Source organism: Oncorhynchus gorbuscha, linkage group LG16 (genome assembly GCF_021184085.1).
Source record: "Oncorhynchus gorbuscha isolate QuinsamMale2020 ecotype Even-year linkage group LG16, OgorEven_v1.0, whole genome shotgun sequence".
NCBI classification, from domain to species: Eukaryota; Metazoa; Chordata; class Actinopteri; order Salmoniformes; family Salmonidae; genus Oncorhynchus; species Oncorhynchus gorbuscha.
Genome location: NC_060188.1, coordinates 12,967,587 through 12,986,047, shown reverse-complemented (window position 1 = coordinate 12,986,047; position 18,461 = coordinate 12,967,587). Strand labels below are relative to the sequence as shown.

General features: G+C 45.2%; 3 protein-coding genes, 1 long non-coding RNA gene and 1 pseudogene across 4 annotated transcripts in view; 3 read left to right on the top strand and 2 right to left on the bottom strand.

Moving 5' to 3' along the window:
* Positions 1-669: 669 nt before the first annotated feature.
* LOC123998765 (RUN domain-containing protein 3A-like) lies at positions 670-12,876 on the bottom strand. The gene is made up of 7 exons (XM_046303895.1): positions 11,858-12,876; positions 2,036-2,151; positions 1,595-1,728; positions 1,361-1,446; positions 1,168-1,257; positions 998-1,078; positions 670-862 (listed from the first exon to the last, which is right to left on the bottom strand). The coding sequence occupies exons 1-7, from the start codon at positions 11,962-11,964 to the stop codon at positions 685-687; spliced, it is 792 nt and encodes a 263-aa protein (XP_046159851.1). The 5' UTR covers positions 11,965-12,876; the 3' UTR covers positions 670-684.
* Positions 2,333-10,270, top strand: LOC123998766. Its single transcript, XR_006832328.1, has 2 exons — positions 2,333-5,313; positions 7,864-10,270. It is a non-coding gene; the product is annotated as an uncharacterized LOC123998766 (long non-coding RNA).
* LOC123998992 lies at positions 12,509-14,655 on the top strand (annotated as a pseudogene).
* ddx42 (DEAD (Asp-Glu-Ala-Asp) box helicase 42) overlaps positions 14,310-18,461 on the top strand; it is a 48,680-nt gene continuing 44,528 nt past the window's right edge. The window contains exons 1-2 of the mRNA XM_046303883.1: positions 14,310-14,341; positions 14,430-14,531. The gene's annotated coding sequence lies outside the window, so the exon portion shown is untranslated. The remainder of the gene's footprint in view (positions 14,342-14,429; positions 14,532-18,461) is intronic.
* The window catches only part of LOC123998763 (STE20-related kinase adapter protein alpha-like), a 40,420-nt gene continuing 36,648 nt past the window's right edge, over positions 14,690-18,461 (bottom strand). The window contains exons 3-11 of the mRNA XM_046303893.1: positions 17,639-17,741; positions 17,416-17,537; positions 17,031-17,139; positions 16,719-16,842; positions 16,472-16,643; positions 16,276-16,380; positions 15,917-16,167; positions 15,785-15,827; positions 14,690-15,663 (exon numbers count right to left, since the gene is read on the bottom strand). Of these exons, the coding sequence (XP_046159849.1) occupies positions 15,508-15,663; positions 15,785-15,827; positions 15,917-16,167; positions 16,276-16,380; positions 16,472-16,643; positions 16,719-16,842; positions 17,031-17,139; positions 17,416-17,537; positions 17,639-17,690 (1,134 nt within the window). The 5' untranslated portion in view covers positions 17,691-17,741 and the 3' untranslated portion in view covers positions 14,690-15,507. The remainder of the gene's footprint in view (positions 15,664-15,784; positions 15,828-15,916; positions 16,168-16,275; positions 16,381-16,471; positions 16,644-16,718; positions 16,843-17,030; positions 17,140-17,415; positions 17,538-17,638; positions 17,742-18,461) is intronic.

Below are 18,461 nucleotides of genomic sequence, written 5' to 3'. Positions count from 1 at the left end.
GCCCGGCCAAACTGAGCAATCGAGGGAGAAGGGCATTGGTTATGGAGGGACCAAGAACCCGATGGTCACTCTGATAGAGCTCTAGAGTTCCTCTGTGAAGACAGGAGAACCTTCCAGAAGGAGAACCTTCTCTGCAGCACTTTACCAATCAGGCCTTTATGGTTGAGTGGCCAGATGGAAGCCACTCCTCAGTAAAAAGGCACATGAAAGTCCACTTGGAATTTGCCAAAAGTCACCTAAAGACTCTCAGACCATGAGAAACAAGATTATCTGGTCTGATGAAACCAAGATTGAACTCTTTGGCCTGAATGCCAAGCGTTACCTGGCACCATCCCTATGGTGAAGCATGGTGTTGGAAGCATCCTGCTGTGGGGATGTTTTTCAAAGGCAGGGACAGGGAGACTGCTCAGGATTGAGGAAAAGATGTACGGAGCAAAGTACAGAGAGATCCTTGATGAAAACCTGCTACAGAGCACTCAGGATCTCAGACTGGGGTGAAGGTTCACCTTCCAACAGGACAACAACCCTAAGCACACAGCCAAGACAACGCAGGAGTGGCTTCGGGGACAAGTATTGAAATGTCCTTGAGTGGCCCAGCCTGGACTTGAACCCAATGGAACATCTCTGGAGACCTGAAAGAGATTCTATGCCCCATGTCTTTAGCAATGTAAGGTTATCAGGAGGTCAAAAGGTCACCTTTTGTGCGTACACAATCTTAAACCTCTGCTCCATCTTGCGACACTTGTTCCTCCAGCTCTCCTCGTCGGTGACCAGGGGGATGTAAGGGTGTTCTGGGACACTTTCGTCACTGGCACTGCTGTCCACACTGCACCGGTCATCCTCATCACTCAGGTAGTCATAGCTGTAAGCAGGGGACATATAATATAGCAGGGGAGTAACACACCTTTACACACTGCTTATAGTCATATCTATGGGTATGACTAAGCTACTGACTAGTATGACATATATTTGCGAAGTGGGCATGTGGTTGTCTCACCTCTGAGTGAACTTCAGGTAAGGTGTGAAGTCAATCACTGCAGGGGACTTCCCATCCAGCGCCTCCCCCTTCAAGCAAAAACTGGGCAGAGAAAGAATTGTGAACTTTAAGATAACAATGTAACAAATCATAATGCTATGATTCTGCAGGCCTGAGTAATGCTGCCTCACCTGAAGTCTATGGCACTGAGGCCAATGAGCATGCCTGTCAGAACAGTGGCCTCCTCTCTCAGTATGATGGCTCCGTCATCATAGAACCTCCTGCAGTGCAAATCCTTATAATTAGTCATGTTTTGCATGTTGTTTCTAAGGTAACTTGGTAGTTAATAGGCTAGATGGGATACTATTTTGTGGTATATCTGACCTGGTTGTCCGTGTGTCCCTCAGGGCTGTGGCCACATACTCAGACAGACGCTTCTCCATCAGCGCCACACGGATCCATGCCCGACCCTTCAGGAAACAATGGAAGGAGAGAAAGAAAAAGAGAGCGAAAGGCGGGGTCAGTGGGAACGAGAGCGTGAGTGCCAGCTAAGGGATTTGTTACTCTGAAGCTCTGGTCACACACACACACACACATACACACGATCCCAGTCCTTGCCTTGGCTCGTGAGGTGCTTATGTTCTCAATGTTTTCGATGCTGGCGATGCAGTTGTTCTGCACCTTGCTGCATGCCAGCCGGATGTAGTCCCAGAAACTTCGCTGGCCATCTGAGATGAACCAGCTTCCTGGACCTGGTCCACAGATAAAACACTGACAATGACTCCCATCTCCTACAACAGCCCACACTGTGTCCCTGTCGCTCAACGCACCACAGCAGATCGGCTTCGCATCAAACACTTTAACTCAGTCAAAACAGATGGACATGCCATGAGCTCATGTAAAAATCATTACATTTCCTATTATATGTGTGACATACGCATTATGTAAATGGGTAAATAGTAACATTTGAAACTAGGGTAAGCCTTGAGGCTTCCGTATGCTGCGTTAGAAGACCGAGAGACTGATGGACACTTCCAGGTCCTGTACCTGCCATGTTACCTTTGAAGCGGTGGCTGAGGATGTGTTCCAAGATTGCAGCGAAGTTGACAAACTCCTCGGATGAGTCATCGATGGGCTCGGCTGTGTACTTTTCCAGGAGTGTCTTCACCGAGAATCTAAACGAGAGGAGAAGAGAGACAGAGGAATGAGAAACAAACAAGATAACTATGTACGTATTTGCAAAACTATTATATATGTAATAAAATTGCAAGTAGTAAATAGGTACAGTATGTTGAAAGTAAATAAATCATGTAAAAAAACAACAGTAGAAACAGACAGGCAGAGACAAATGTACTACTGTACTTGACTTGTGCTAAACAATAGCTGAGATTAGTTCTTTGGGAGCAATGCCATTGAATGCATCTGAGGTCACCCCCAATTGTCTTGTGTGCAACACAATGTCCCCCTTCAGATGCTCCGCAAAGTGTCCGTGACAACAACACAATTAACCCCCTTGTCCCAACCAATGGCAGATGACACGGTTGTCGGCGTGGCAGCCTTTGTTCAGTATGGGCTTCCAGGTCCTGTCCGTCCCTTGGTCTGATCCCTGTAAGGAACCAGCCGGCATCAGAGTATGACCAATACGACCCCCCCCCCCCCTCTCTCTATACACGGTGGTCTGATCTATTTGGGACAGCTGTAGCCACTGATTCAGTTTGGTTGATGACCTCAAGATTTCACTGCACATCCCACTGAGAGCTAAGCGCAAGAGGCTATGCTGTGCCTGCTGAGTGTAAGCTAAGAGAGAGTCCAGGCACAGACTAGGGCTGACTGCCTCTTGTTCCATGGGAAACACTAGCATCACAGAGGGCAAGACTGCCCTGGCAGTGGGCAAAACTTCCATAGCCAGGGGCAAGACCACGGTCGCGATGGGCAACACCTCCGTCTCCAGAGGAGTAACCACCACCTCCATGGGGGACTCCACCATCAGTAGGGAGAAGACCACAGTAGCTCTTGGCGGAGCTAGTTTCACCAGGGGAACCACCACCACCTCCTTCCGGAAGGCTCTGATGCCAAAGCGCAGGACCACCTAGAATAAATGGACAGGAGCTCAGACGCCACGTCCACGACTCCCAAAGCAACCAGGACATCAAAAAAAGACTTGACTGAAGAGGAGGAGTGGAAAGTCACCTTCCTGTCCAGAAAGACTAGCTTCACTAAGGGCAGGATCTTGATTCTGAAGACTAAGTACGCCATCTCCTGGGGCAAGTCCTCTGTCTCGTGGAGCAGAACCACCGCTACCCTGGGAAAGATCACTGTGACCATGGGAAAGACCTCCGTGACACGAGACCAGACCACCAGCTCTCTGACCACTCTCACCTTCACCCATGGAGAGAAGTCTGTGTCTGTGGTCAAATCCAGCCTCACTAGGGGCAGACAAACTACACGGAACATCTACTGGGATTTCCACCTGTGATTCTTGCATACGGTTTCACTCAAAACAGAGGACTTTTATCTGCTCAGTTTCAGCAGGTCAGTAGTAGCTTAAATCCTGTCCATTTGTAATCAATTATTCCATGTGTCTGATCAATGTGCAGCATTCTGCAGCTCCAGTGTCAATGAAGCATTCATGTTTTTGAAGAAAAACATTGAGCATGTCTTTCAAAATGAATCCCACGTGATGAGGATGTGTTACGGATCTAACAGGCTTGAAATCAGATATTCCGATGCGTGACGGAGGAGATGAGGTTGGTGGTGGGTTGGCAGGGAGGGAGACAGGAGGACACAGCTGTGTGTGGTGTATGTGGAGACACTGGACAGAGCATGTGTCATCATCAGTGTGCTGTTCAACAGAGAACCTCAACGGTAATTCTCTGAGGCAAAAATACAGTTTAAATGTCCCCATTTGTTATAAAACAACAATTGCATGCTGATTAAATTGGTCTGTTTCAAGGTTGAACGCATTACAATAACTATGCTATGTTCAGTTTACAAGGACGGTCTTAAACTGGGAAATGTGTCTGTCATAACTGATTGATTGATGTAACCTGATGCTTATAAAATAACTGCTTCAACACGGTTTGACTTGATTTTGTTTGTTTGCAAATTTGACTTATTATATAACATACAAGTAGTAGGAAACAAATGATATGTACTGTCCTGAAGTGGAATAATGAATTATTTTCATACTAAAGGACAAGGACCATAGACAAATGGAATAGAAGATTATCTGATCCTCTCTAAATGGAATAAACTATTTTATGGACACAGACACTTGGAAAACTCCTAAGAGCCACACCCATATTGGAGACTGAAGCCACATTGCACATTTGAGACGAGAGGTCATAGGTCATTGATGGAAAACATGAACTTACGTCAACATCCTTGCCTATATAATAATGTCTCACATGATATGTTTCATGATGCACATGTTCTATACAGCTTCACACAGAACTAAGGACTTACAATCAGGGGATATAGGCAACAATGCCGCAGGATCAAGTGATGTCACCACATATTGTCCTCTGGGCAACAATGTCTCCTTCAGCCGCGTCGTGGTGGTGATGGGACAATCGTTCCACTGTACCAAGCCCTCAGATAGGCTACAGCCACCTACGGCTGCCTCTGTCCAATCACAGGGACACATGGGTGGTATGTGGCCTTCCAGAGCCCACGTCTATAAGCTCAACGAAGGCATTATTTGACACGGGGGTAGCACTATCCACGCTTAGCATTCTGGTCTACTCTGGACTCTCGTTACTGTTACTATCACACCCAAGCTTTACTGAGCGGGGTGTGCTGCATGAGCGTGCAATGTGTCGCGCCGAGTGAACCCCAAAATCCACCACCTCAGCAGGGTCAGGAATTCAACCTTCTTCTCAATGGGCAACACCAGCATCACCGAGGGGAAGACGGCCCTCTCCCTGGGAAACACCACTATCAAGAGGGGCAAGACCAAGCTCACTGTGGGCAACTCGTCTATCACCAGGGGCAAGAAAACCACTTCTCTGGGCGCCTCCACCATCGCCAGTGCCAAGACCAAGCTCACTATGGGCAATGCCTCCTTCAGCAGGGGCACCACCACCACCTCGTTTCGAAAAGCCTTTTTCGCCAAACGCAAGACCCTCTAGATGAGAGGGGACATCATTGGGTGGATGGACTGGTGGCTAACTCAACAAAACGTAAAGACAACATACAACAACAACATCACAGGGGACATAAGGACATCACTGCAACATCTACACAGGCTGTATCTAAACTGACTTCTAAAACACTGGATTATTTTGCTTTGGACCATTTTACTGTTTTGATCAAACAGGATTTTATCAAGGAAACAGGTCAGTGGTGAGTTATGTGTTGTGCAGAAGTCAATGTCTGTTGTACATGTTATTGTTGGACACCCTATTCAGTTGCCTAGAGAACAAAACTTTGAGAACATTTGGCCTGCTACATTGTTGCAATATTCTATGACAATTAGGCACTTTAGGTATTTCTGCAGTCCTGATATGTCAAGGAAATCCGTAGTTAGCAAGATGGTCATCTCTGATTATAAGTAAAATCAGTTTGTGATTACAACATCAGAATCTAATACTGTGGTTGAATGATTAGAAATTGATAATGTCTCTCGATATGAAGGGGAGTTAGAGCAGTAATAACTGGTAGGACTTAAATGCTAATGGATTGAGTGCCACAGCAAGATACACTTGGTACAATTTGTCACTGAAAAACAACTGCCTGACTTAAAACAAACATCTTTTGTGCCCCCTCTCACTCCTCTTGGATCCCAGCCAAACCACCTCTCACTCCTCTTGGATCCCAGCCAAACCACCTCTCACTCCTCTTGGATCCCAGCCAAACCACCTCTCACTTCTCTTGGATCCCAGCCAAACCACCTCTCACTTCTCTTGGATCCCAGCCAAACCACCTCTCACTTCTCTTGGATCCCAGCCAAACCACCTCTCACTCCTCTTGGATCCCAGACAAACCACCTCTCACTCCTCTTGGATCCCAGACAAACCACCTCTCACTCCTCTTGGATCCCAGCCAAACCACCTCTCACTCCTCTTGGATCCCAGACAAACCACCTCTCACTCCTCTTGGATCCCAGCCAAACCACCTCTCACTCCTCTTGGATCCCAGCCAAACCACCTCTCACTTCTCTTGGATCCCAGACAAACCACCTCTCACTCCTCTTGGATCCCAGCCAAACCACCTCTCACTCCTCTTGGATCCCAGCCAAACCACCTCTCACTCCTCTTGGATCCCAGACAAACCACCTCTCACTCCTCTTGGATCCCAGACAAACCACCTCTCACTCCTCTTGGATCCCAGACAAACCACCTCTCAGCTCTCTTCAAAGGTCCTCCTGTTCTTTTTGCTACCTTTCCTACTTTACTTACATTCAGTTGTGCTTCATTTACAATACAATTTAGAATCAGGGTACTCTAATTTGTCCAAATTAGGGACAGCTCTCAATCACAATTTGAACTCTTCCCCACTTTGTCTGACTCTCTCCCTCATCACCCCCTCCCCTCTCCTCTCCTCTCCCCAGTCTTGGCCTAACCAGCAGGATCAGCTGACACTGGAGGATTCCTCCCTGGCCACGGCCATGTGAAGTGAACACTGTCTGTCTGATGGTGTGTTTCAGATTCTCTACTGGGTGTGCGTGCACCTGGAGGATCCCTCCCATAGGGGAGATGAGCTCAGCCAAGGGAGGAGATGCAAGCCCTGTGTCTATGCGCCATGCAATATCATGGGAGGAGATATTAGTTGACTTATTTGCTCTGACAGAGAGATTACAAACGTTATGACCAAAATAATGTGTCACATCAGGCAATATCGATAGCTGGAAGGGTGTGCCTCACATCTCAGTGAAGTGAATGTGAAGGGAATGAGGAACCAGGCAGGGTGTCTCATGGCCAGTGTATGTGCATTTGGAGGGGTAGAAAAATAGAGGTGCTGGGCTGGGAAGAACTGAGGGCATAATTCATAATAATGAACATGATGAGGGATGTGATATGAAGGGTATAGTATGTCACAGACAGTAGATATGGTAATAGGAGAGGAAATAGGTGGGGAAAGGTTCAAGTGATATCTGAACTTGTATAATAGTGTATATATACACTGTAATGTTAAGTGTTTGGTCCTGCTGGTAACGTTCACATTGCAATGCCAATGAACCTTGCTTATGTTTAGTAAGGCAGAGATCATTTGTGCAATAATATGCTAGAAATATGTGAAAACAAGAGGGAAACAAGAGGATAAATCAGGCTGAAAAGAACACCAATATTACGATGATAATTTGTTATTCTATGATGGCAGGCTCCGAGTGCTGCTTTAATGTGCACAATGAACAATGGGACAGCAACTTCTGAGTGGATGAGAAGGGTTTTTATGAGGAAAAAAGTAGAGCAGTGGAAACCTGAGGCTGAGAGAGAGAGGCTGAGAGAGAGAGAGAGAGAGGAGAGAGAGAGAGAGGCTGAGAGAGAGACAGAGAGAGAGAGGCTGAGAGAGAGAGAGACAGAGAGAGAGACAGAGGTGAAGAGTGGGACCATTTGTGGTGCTTTGCCATTGTTTAACACAAGAAAGGACACACTCAGAGTGAAGAACCATACTGTGTAGTCCCTCACAGAAGCCACATTCAGTTTCAAAGTACTTTACAATCATTGTGCAGCTGGTCCCACTTTATATGTCCTCCTCAGGATATTGCAACAGAGACAGTAATGGCCCATTCTCCCCAGCCACACCCAAAACAATTGAAGGCTTCAACATTCAAAAGATGATTTGCTCTTCCTTCTCATCTCATCCACTTTTATTTACAGGGAGCACGGGTGCAATAGGGTAGGACCTCCAAATCTTTAACTATCTTATTTATGTTGTTTTCTTAGGTTCAACGTGTTGGCACCAACAGTGTTCATCCAGTCATGGACCTCGTCATGAGAGCTCTTAGGAGAGAATGTGCAACAAAGTAATATATCAACTGGCCTGTAACAAGATTCCCTAGTGATAGCTGTTTCTCCTTGTTTGGCCTCTTTTCAATAAGGTAAAATAGCAGCTATTGGTACAGTCTGTTTCTCTCAGATGAACCAAGTACAGATGACACTCTGGTCCCGCCATGTTTTAAAAACATATGTAGCACATAGCAACAGCTATACTGTTATGTAAGACTTTTATTTTATTCTTGACATTTTATTCTCATTCTGGCCATGGTAAATACTTTTAAATGAAAGCCAGCTTAAGGCATGTGCGGTATCTCCTTCAAAAGTTATTTTTTTCTCAGGACTTGAAAAGTTGATGGTGCCAAGTTCCAACTGAGATTTCTTCAGTAATTTTCAAACACACATCAAATTAGTCCATGAATACATGAGACTTTTCCACTTGGAGACTACCAGCTGGACCATACTGTATATCTATGACCTCTGCTGACTTAACTATTGACCTAAGACCTTTGACCCAGGGAAGCAACAATAGTTCCCTGTGATGTTGAGAGTATTTCCAGATTTCCGTCACTGTACTGTCTATTGCTGTGCATGGAAATCTCTGTCATCAAAATAAGTTGAGTCGATGAAACATGATGTAATGGGGAGCTCACTTTGACACATTAGATCACTGCATTTTAGAAGTCACTATATCTTGGCTTTGGTGTCGAAAACAGGGCCATCACAGAGTAGGTCTACTAGTATTACTGAACCCTACTATATCAGTATAGCACTACAACAACCATGTTAATGACTTGGAGGAAGAGCTTTGAATGAGAGTGCGATGCCACTTTGGCAAAATCCATTATGATCCCTGATGACAAATTGACATGGGGATGAAGCACTGGGTCCAGCATTTCACCAAGGGTCAATGACACAGTAAACAGATTCATGGGGATGAAGCACTGGGTCCAGCATTTCACCAAGGGTCAATGACACAGTAAACAGATTCATGGGGATGAGGCACTGGGTCCAGCATTTCACCAAGGGTCAATGACACAGTAAACAGATTCATGGGGATGAAGCACTGGGTCCAGCATTTCACCAAGGGTCAATGACACAGTAAACAGATTCATGGGGATGAAGCACTGGGTCCAGCATTTCACCAAGGGTCAATGACACAGTAAACAGATTCATGGGGATGAAGCACTGGGTCCAGCATTTCACCAAGGGTCAATGACACAGTAAACAGATTCATGGGGATGAAGCACTGGGTCCAGCATTTCACCAAGGGTCAATGACACAGTAAACAGATTCAAATTCAGTCATCAAGAACAACTCTGTATGATAATAGAACATTCACAAATAGGCCTCAAGACAAGGATTTACTTCCAAAAAATGAAAAATAGGAAATCCAAACATGTTCATCTGTGTGTGTCGATGTCTGGTAAATGTGTGTGTTGTGATAGTGGAGGAAATGTTTTGTATTCAAATAGAAAATATATACACGTACACTCGTGTTAGAAGAAGGATCATGCTTGGACTGGTGTGCTAACTGAACACTAATTTGGGCTTCGTTGGGAGGGATGGCTAATGATCTGAAGATAACTGTGTCCATATCAGTCAAACCTTTTTCATGACTCTCTCCATTACTCTTGGCATTAGTCTGGAGCACAGATCCACCCTCTATTCTTTGCCCCAAGGCTGCCCTGCTGGTAGCTCTGCCTACACAATGAGACACACACAACATCAGCCTGACTCTATGCACAGCCAGAGGTTCTGAGGTCACAAACATTCACAACCTTTGTCAACTTGAACACCACCTGGGACAAGGGCTGTCATTGGCTGACACATGGAAGTGTTATACACGTCTGTCTGGCAGGAAAAGAGGCCTCTATGACTTACAGCCCATCTTAGACTGCACAATACAAAAGGTAGACTTGACATCGACACAGATGCTTTCAGATATTCAAAGCCTGGGGAATATATGTACTACCCTTGCATTAAACTTAATTCATAGCTCTCATTGAAAAGTAATTCATGTCTTTCCCAGTGGAGACAACTGTATGATTAGCATTACTGATGAAAAACTGTTGTGAACATTTTTTGTTTTGTTTTGTGTCCTGTGCCTGTGTCTTTAAATGTATTGGATTAAATGTCCTTGGCACGGTCAGTGTCTGAAAAATGACCGAACTGCAACAAATGTCTCTTTGTTCTCTCGCTAATCCTTCCTGGAGTCTGAAGTCTGTGTCTTTGAAAACATTATTTTTGGTCATGATCCATGTCTGTTCTATGTGTTCTATTACACTATGTTCCACTAAATGCAGACAGAACCCTTGACAGAGAGGTGCTGTAATAAAAAAAGTGCTTGATCGTGTTCCTGGAGTTCATTTGTCTCTATTCTTCTATCCAAGCAGCAAATAAACACTAAACTCAACATGTCATATCATGAGGATGTGGCCAATGTCGATGTCATCGGATTGGAAGGATGGCAAGATATCCATGATTAGTAACAATGTCATGAACCATATAAGCCTACCAACACAACACATAGAATGCGTAACTCATTTTCTGCTAATTTCTTTGTCTAGAAATCATTTAGTGAGAGCACCAGGAGCTTGAGTGATGTCACTCCCATTGGTCCTCTGTAGAACAATGCCTCCCTCAGGAGATAAAATGTTGTGTCCCTGACAGCAAGACAATGGGTCTCCTGGCCGCTCAGAGTGACACACACACACAAGACTCGTCTGATAGGTTCACGTCTCATCATGAGGGTGCCCACAGATAATATATTCACATTGCTAACATACAAGGTGCAGGCCACAGACCCACACGTTTCTGAGGCAACAATCCAGTTGCTGTTCCTACTGGAGCTCCTTATATGAAGACAGGGATATAAACCATGATGAGTCAGACGGAGATGAGGACACACAGTGAAGAGTTAGCTTACAGTATAGATGCATAAGGACACAGAGATAAGACACATTGGGTATTTTTCAAAAACAAATATGCACTCTTAAAATAATTGTGAATATATATATATAAAATTGAATATAGTATTATATTAATTTACATAACAAATGTTTATCATCATGAAGTATTCACATTAATTATGCCTTTACAAATAGGAATATTCTAGGATAGAGCACTGATGATACATTAGCCTACATTGGGTAAAACATAACTTGGTGAAGGAGAAGTTATCAAATAGCATTCCCATGACAACCAGACACAGGGGTATGACTGCTATGCAATTATATTATCAGCAGTATCAGCTGTATGTATCAGTTACTCTGGTATAGATGAGCTGGCAAAACTGTTGTAGGTCTATACTTTTTTTCTGAGAGCTCTCTCGGGCCACGGGGTGAAATTAGTACACAATGAGTACAGCGCAGTAGCATTCAATGACCATAATAAACATCCGATTTCACTGTGATGTCATCATCTTGGAGCAGCATTTCTATAAGCGGTAAATAATGTCCTCGTTCCAAGAAGGTTGTCGTCATTGCCACATCACCGACCTGGGGAATTCTGGTGGACCAATGCCCTCTCAAACATAGGCCTCACACACCCCATTTAATCCTCTTTCCTTTCAAATAGGCCGACATAGCGGCGGAGACAGCGGGGTGTCCACCAAGGTGAAACCGCATATGTGGCTATTTATTTGTTAGGCGATCTGATTCTCTCTCGCCGTTATTTACCAAGATTTTAAAAAACATCAAACGTTTATCCATTAAAATTTCCCCAAGTAGCCTAATGTATAGGCTACCACAGTGCCCATAGCTGTGGAATATGTTGCCTTTTGTTTTTCTTTTCGTTTTCTTATGAGAATATATGATTTGGAACAACGCTTAATACATTGTAGCCTAAGCCATTACACATTTATTTCCATGCATGCATTAACTAATATGTGTGGTTAACATGACCTGCCAACCACACGAAACATCTGCTCCCTTGTGTTTACCTGCATACGGTGATGAGATTTTTTCGCTCCACGCCGACGCTCCGAGAAGATGCCTTTTTCGATGTCAAACCCATAGCCATTGCTTTTCGGACACAGCCGGATTCCATTCAGCGGCGGTACGGAGCCTTCCGGTAACCCAGCACCACCAAGACCCCTCCCTCCGCAGGCCTATGCCATATATTACGGTGTTCTCAGTTCTCCGCGAGAAGCTGATGCTTAATTAGTGGGCTCTACGTTGACGCACAACGATGGAGTTGTGCAGGGTGAATAAACAGAGAGTGTAATTAAAATACCCTCTGCACCAAGATACCCAATGCACATATGTTGATTTAGCCTATATAAAATATCCCATCATTTAATAATCCTACATTTTATCATAATGTGCTTTGGTTTTATAATACTATAGAAAATGATGACTGACTATATAGGATATTATTTAGTTGCGCCACAACATATCTACATATAATATGTAATAAAACAAGTAGAAATTGGCATGAAATAAATGCAAATGTAGTCTACTTAATTGTATATGTTGTGCTGTAGATAATTGGCCACAAGGTGGAATACTGTGCCAAATGATTGTGACTCCTCGACGCTAGAGGTCGCTCTAAAATCCTTACGTCACCATTTTTTTTGTAAACAGAATGACAGATGGCGGAGTCAGGGGAACACAATGCAACCTGTACTTTTCTATTTAAAAAATCTGCTAAAAGATGCAACGCTCGGAAGAGAAAAGCCAGTGACAGCAACACTGGTGAGCTACAGTGTTTGAGTCCAGCTCAGTGTTGTTTCAAAAGCTAACCAAAAGACTGCATCGTGCATGAAAACAATGGCTATTAGTAATAGTCCTCGATCTAGCTATAGTGGCGAACTGACCTAGTTAGGTAGCATTTGAAGTAAGGCGTTAAGATTGGGCTAAGTAAAAACAAAACTACTGCCAACTATAAAACACCCAAGCCATGGAAATGATTGCAAGTGGCCGAGTACTGTAAACACGGAAATGTCCCACTCACATGCTGATGCTTGCCTCATTGTCAGATGGCAACAGTGACGAAGACAAGAATGCCGTCGTCAGAAAAGAAAAAAAGACGGGTTCAGCAAAACCTATGATTCAAAGGGTAACGTCGCATGACTGACTACAAACGAATCAGTCGAGAGAGAGGAGGTGTCATCTGCTGAAAGTGACGAGGAGAAAGAAAGTCACTGTCGCTTACAAGTCCACACAGTCAGCGGTGAGTTATTTTGAAAAAGACCTCTCTACCCATTAATCTATTAACGTTTTGTATTTATATCCTCCCTGCCCCTTTATTGCTCAGCCCCGTATAAAGCTATCAATCTCGCCCTCCTCCCTTCGCTGTGTATAGAAACCAGAGGGGCCAGATGACATGGGAGCAACTGCAATCTATGAGCTGGACACCGCAAAGGACAATGATGCTCAGGCCATCTTTGAGAGGAGTCAGAAGATCCAGGAGGCAAGACCTCTGTCTCTTGTTGGAGGAACTTTGTTTCCTTTGTGTATCTACATCTTAGTATTGTATCATTTGCATTCTTCCCCCAGTTTTGTTGTAAATTGGGACAGCGTTGGTCTGCAAATGCTTAATAATAATAATAATAATAAATGCCATTTAGCAGACGCTTTTATCCAAAGCGACTTAAAGTCATGTGTGCATACATTCTACGTATGGGTGGTCCCGGGGATCGAACCCACTACCCTGGCGTTACAAGCGCCATGCTCTACCAACTGAGCTACAGAAGGACCACTAAAGGTTTCTATCCTCTCCCTCGCCAGGAGCTGACCGGTAAAGGGGATGATAAGATCTACAGAGGAATGAACAACTACAAAAAGCACATCAAGCCCAAAGACTCCACCATGGGAAATGCATCATCTGGCATGGTCAGGTGTGGATGCATGTTATGTGACAGAGTAAAGTTGAAATGTCTTGGGTTAATTGTTTTTGCATCATCACTATTTTCTCTCTTGTCAGGAAGGGCCCAATCCGGGCCCCAGAGCACCTGAGAGCCACAGTGAGGTGGGACTACCAGCCAGACATCTGTAAGGACTACAAAGAGACTGGCTTCTGTGGCTTTGGAGGTGAGTGGGACTTTGTTGGAAGGTTGCCTCCAATGTCCTCCTTTCCCAACTTGAATTAATCATCTGTGGAAGTCTCTGAAAGTCTCCTTTGTGTGTTTATTTTCCCCGCTTAGACAATTGCAAGTTCCTCCATGACCGCTGAGACTACAAACATGGCTGGCAGATTGAGAGGGAGCTGGATGAGGGGCACTATGGGGCCAACGGTGAGGTCACAACAGGGGAGAAACACAGGGCTGTGTAGATTTAAGATTAATCAGATTAGAGTTGTGATACAGCTGTTCAGTAATGTGTGGTCTGTATGTAGATGAGAACTACGAGGTGAGCAGTGACGAGGACATGCCCTTCAAATGCTTCATCTGCCGAGAGTCCTTTAAGAACCCTGTCATCACCAAGTAAGACAATGCTCCTTAAGAACTCCTTCACCATTGTGTGTAGAGAAACTTCCAGCTAATCAAACCACTCATGTCTTGTCTCCCGCAGGTGTCGGCACTACTGTGAGACCTGTGCTCTTCAGCACTACCGCAAGTCCCAGCGCTGCTGTGTGTAACGTCCAGACCAACGGCGTCTTCAACCCAGCTAAAGGTGAGGATAATGCATCTCAATTACCATGGTCAGTATAGTGGTATGGCATGTAAATACAGTACATGTCCAATTTCAGTGTCTGTCTCCTCTGTTTTATTGTCAAGCCTTCCGGAATAAAACTTGATTTTTAAATAGTTGACTGATTACTTACAATACAGTGAGAGCCGAGGTGAAGGTATTTATTATCAAGTAAAATAGTTGACACTCCCAACACTTTCCCTTCATGAAACCCAGACAAACTATCTGAAACAAGCACCATTGTAACATTCACTTTTTTTGCAGGACAAAAATGGCCAATAACAGGAAGGTTAATCAAATACATAGACCTCAGTTGGCACAGTCTAGTGTTAACTGAAGATGGCAAAGCAAGTTGCGGGTTTCAGGTAGAAACAGATTTTTCTTCCCTCCAGTAAAACTGAGTTCTGTATGAACAGCTGTGAGGAAATGCAAACACTGTATGGTTCGTGATAGCCTTGGACCAACTTCTGGAATCTTCCATCTGTTGTACTGGCTAGATGGCTGATTGGATCGACCCTTGGTAATGCGGTCAGTTCCTGGTCTTTAGTGTCAACAGATGGCTCTAGATAGGGTCAAGTACAGCTCAGGAGTCTCCCTGCTCTACCTTTAATGGAACATCTCCATTGACCAGTGAAAGAGCGGACTGGACATACTCCCATACGGTTCTTCGACGGGTCCGGAGCTTTAGTCGAATTTGGAGAGATGTGTGCGTGAGAGGAATTGGGTGTCAGTCAGTGCAAAGGTCTGTCTGCTCATGCATCTTTTAGACTAGAGTGATAGCAAGGAGGTGAGAGGGTAGCTGGCTTTTAAACCCAGTCAAAGGGAGGAGAAACTGCTTAGTTTGAATTATTTACATGGACCATTTAATAAGAACAAAGCATAAATCCAGTCCGAAGTCTTCAGAGCATCTCCTGTTAACCTCTTGGTTACAACACACACCCCTTTCCTGTTCCTCTGTTCAGAAGTCCCAGTCATCCACATCCATGTGGCTGAGGCCAGATTCCAGGCTGGCCAGTCCAGAGGCAGCGTCCTGAGGCTGGGTACTCTCAAAGCCTGTGATGGGCGTTACGGGCCGGAATAGCTCAGGCAGAGCCTCCGATGGCCGACGCTTGATCTAGGGAAGAATGGAAATAAATCTCATTGGGATTCTAATAAAGTGTGTGACTGAGTGAAGCCCTAATATGACTTAATGTTGTACATTGATGTTGAGGGGGGAGGAACTAGATCCTACTCACCTGTTTGAAGAAGGAATGACCAATGAGAGCACTGGCTGAGGGTCTGAGGGGGGGGGAAATAAACAATTAAATGAGATAACATTCATAAGACAATCAATGTGAGGACCAGCAGCCTAGCTTGGCGTGGCTCACCTCTTCTCTGGGTCCCTCTGGAGACACAGCTCCACAAAAGCATGGAAGTGGGGAGAGAAGGTACGACTGTAGGGATGGCTCCCCGAGGAGGAGGGCTCTCCGTTAGAGTGGTGGGCCCCTCCGGTACTGGGGCCCTCACAGATCCCAGAGTCAGCTCCAGAGCGGGAGGGCTTCATGGTCAGCTCCTCTGGGGGGATGGTGGTGGTGTCCAACAGACAGGGGACTGTCCCGTTCAGCTTCTCCAGCAACATCTAAAGACAAGAGGACCACGAAGAGGAATGAAGAGAGATACCAGTCAATTGAGGAGCAGAATATAGATCTTTCAGAATAAAGATGGGGTTGATCTGGCCACTAGTCACCTGTGTGGCTGGCATGTCTTTGAAGGGCACATGTCCATTGGCTAGCTCACAGGCTGTGATGCCAAGACTGTAGATGTCTGACCGGAAGTCGTATCCCTGCAGATTCTGACACACACCATGGTTGACCGATAAACAAATGAAGGTATTATAGTTTAAAAGCAAGGTATTATGTTAGCCAGGTGTGGTATGGAGTTACCTGCTGCAGCACCTCTGGGCTGAGCCAGGGCAGCACCTTGATGCTGTACTGGGGGAAGTCGTGGACCACTCTGGCCCGCTGGCCGTGACGGATCAGACTGATGATGCTCCTCAGACCAGACATACACACTTGACCGTCTACTGAGATCAACACGTGGCTGGCCTTCACGCTCCTAAACACACAAAATTAGACGCCATGTCACAATCCTGCATGAAAAGTCCTGGGCCTGTGTGTACTTTGTACTTACCGGTGTACATAGCCCATGTGGTGGATGTAGTTCAGGGCTTTGAGCATGCCCAGTAGGATGTAGGCGATGGCCAGCTCATTCATCCCATCAGTGAAGTGGCTGCTGATCAGGTCTCTGGCTGACCCTAGGACATGTTAGACACTACATTAGTCAGAGAGCAGAGGACCTAATATTAGGGTTAGGTAGAGACAAATTACCTTAATGTGGGAATGGTAACTAGAGTCCTCCGGTCTACATTTAGCCTTGGACTACATTTGACTAGGACCAGAGTGGTGTAGTGCTACAGTCAGTGCTTTGTCTGTGAATCCTCACCATAGGCCATGAAGGGAGAGATGACCCACAGCTCGTTCTCTGCTATGAAGATGCTCCTGTAGGGCAGGATGCTGGAGTGGTGGAATAGCTTAGATACATGTAGCTCAGCCTGAGAGACAGATTAGACTGGGTTAGGTTTAAATGGACAGAGAGGGAGATTACATTGAGTTATGTAATAGATACAAATTAGACAGACAGAGATGGGAGGTTGGATTACATAACAGGTGATGTCATAAAGCAAGGGATGAATGTATTCAGAGGGGAGGAGTGAAAGAGGGATATAAAGGCAAGGATGATTTGACTGATGTCTGTCTGCCTGGCAGAGGCAAAGGGAAATATGACAGATGGATGGTAGAATGATAGATTGATGGTGACAGGTCCAGACCTGCAGGTAGTTGACCATTTCATTGGTGCAGGACTCCAGGTCAATCCGACGGATTGCTACGTGTTCCCCTGTGGGTCTGTATCTGGCAAGGTTGACGGTCATCAAGTCCTCCAGGCCTCGACCTAGCACAGCAAAACACACCAAATTAGACTAGAGACAGGCGCACAAACAATGTATTCAACAACACACACACAAGCGCCTTGGCAGCCTGAGACTGACTGACCGATGATGGTCAGGAGCTCATAGGCGCTGCTGTCGGGGAGGAAGCTTCCCATGGTGTCCCACCGTGGGACTGAGGTCAGGCTCTCGTGGCTGTCTTCATGGGCCTGGGGGGGGGCAGCAGGGAAGGAGTTAGCATTGAAAATGATAGCATATATTGCCCTTAGTGTTGGGCCTTACTTGTGGCATTGTGAGAGTGGCCTGCAAAGGCTTGGTCAGACGTGATGGTTGATGCTAAATCATATACAGTCAGACTACAGAACGAAGTGTGTACGAGCAGTACTTGTGGAACCTGAGTGGAGAACATTAACTTCAGGTTTGAATTCTGTTGGTGGCAAATTATAAGCAAGAAGCTACATCATTTATGAATCATGCCTTCTCCAAACCTCATTACACCATAGTGCTTGAAATATTAACGCTCATGGTAAGACGCATGCAGAGTGGGTACCCTAAAATAATAATATGAGTGTGTTCAGAGAGGAAGAGGCGAAGCAAGAGGTTGCACTCTCGCCAAAATGTGTCCAAAATGAGCCCAATGTGTTTCTATGGGCTTATTTTGGACTTAAGCTCGTTTCCTGCCTTCCCACCTTTGGAACAATGACTCCCATTGTTGGGCGGAGACGTGAGCATCTCGAGTATCATCTCAAAATATGAAAATAGGGATCCAATAAGTCTTAAAAGATGCTCAGAAATGAAACTATTTTCACTGTCATCACGGTCAAAATGTTTGACGGGAAAAAAATGTATGCAGGGCTCTATGCTGCAAAAAAAGTTTTTACAAGGAGCACAATTAAAAATATTTGAGGTATTAATGACAACAATTGCAA

Coding starts and splice junctions, on each gene's coding strand:
- LOC123998765 (XM_046303895.1), bottom strand. CDS start 11,964: ATGGAATCCGGCTGTGTCCGAAAAGCAATGGCTATGGGTTTGACATCG. Junction 1,729..2,035: donor CCTCAGCCACCGCTTCAAAG/GTAACATGGCAG, acceptor TCTGTGGACCAG/GTCCAGGAAGCTGGTTCATC. Junction 1,447..1,594: donor TAAGCACCTCACGAGCCAAG/GCAAGGACTGGG, acceptor TGTTTCCTGAAG/GGTCGGGCATGGATCCGTGT.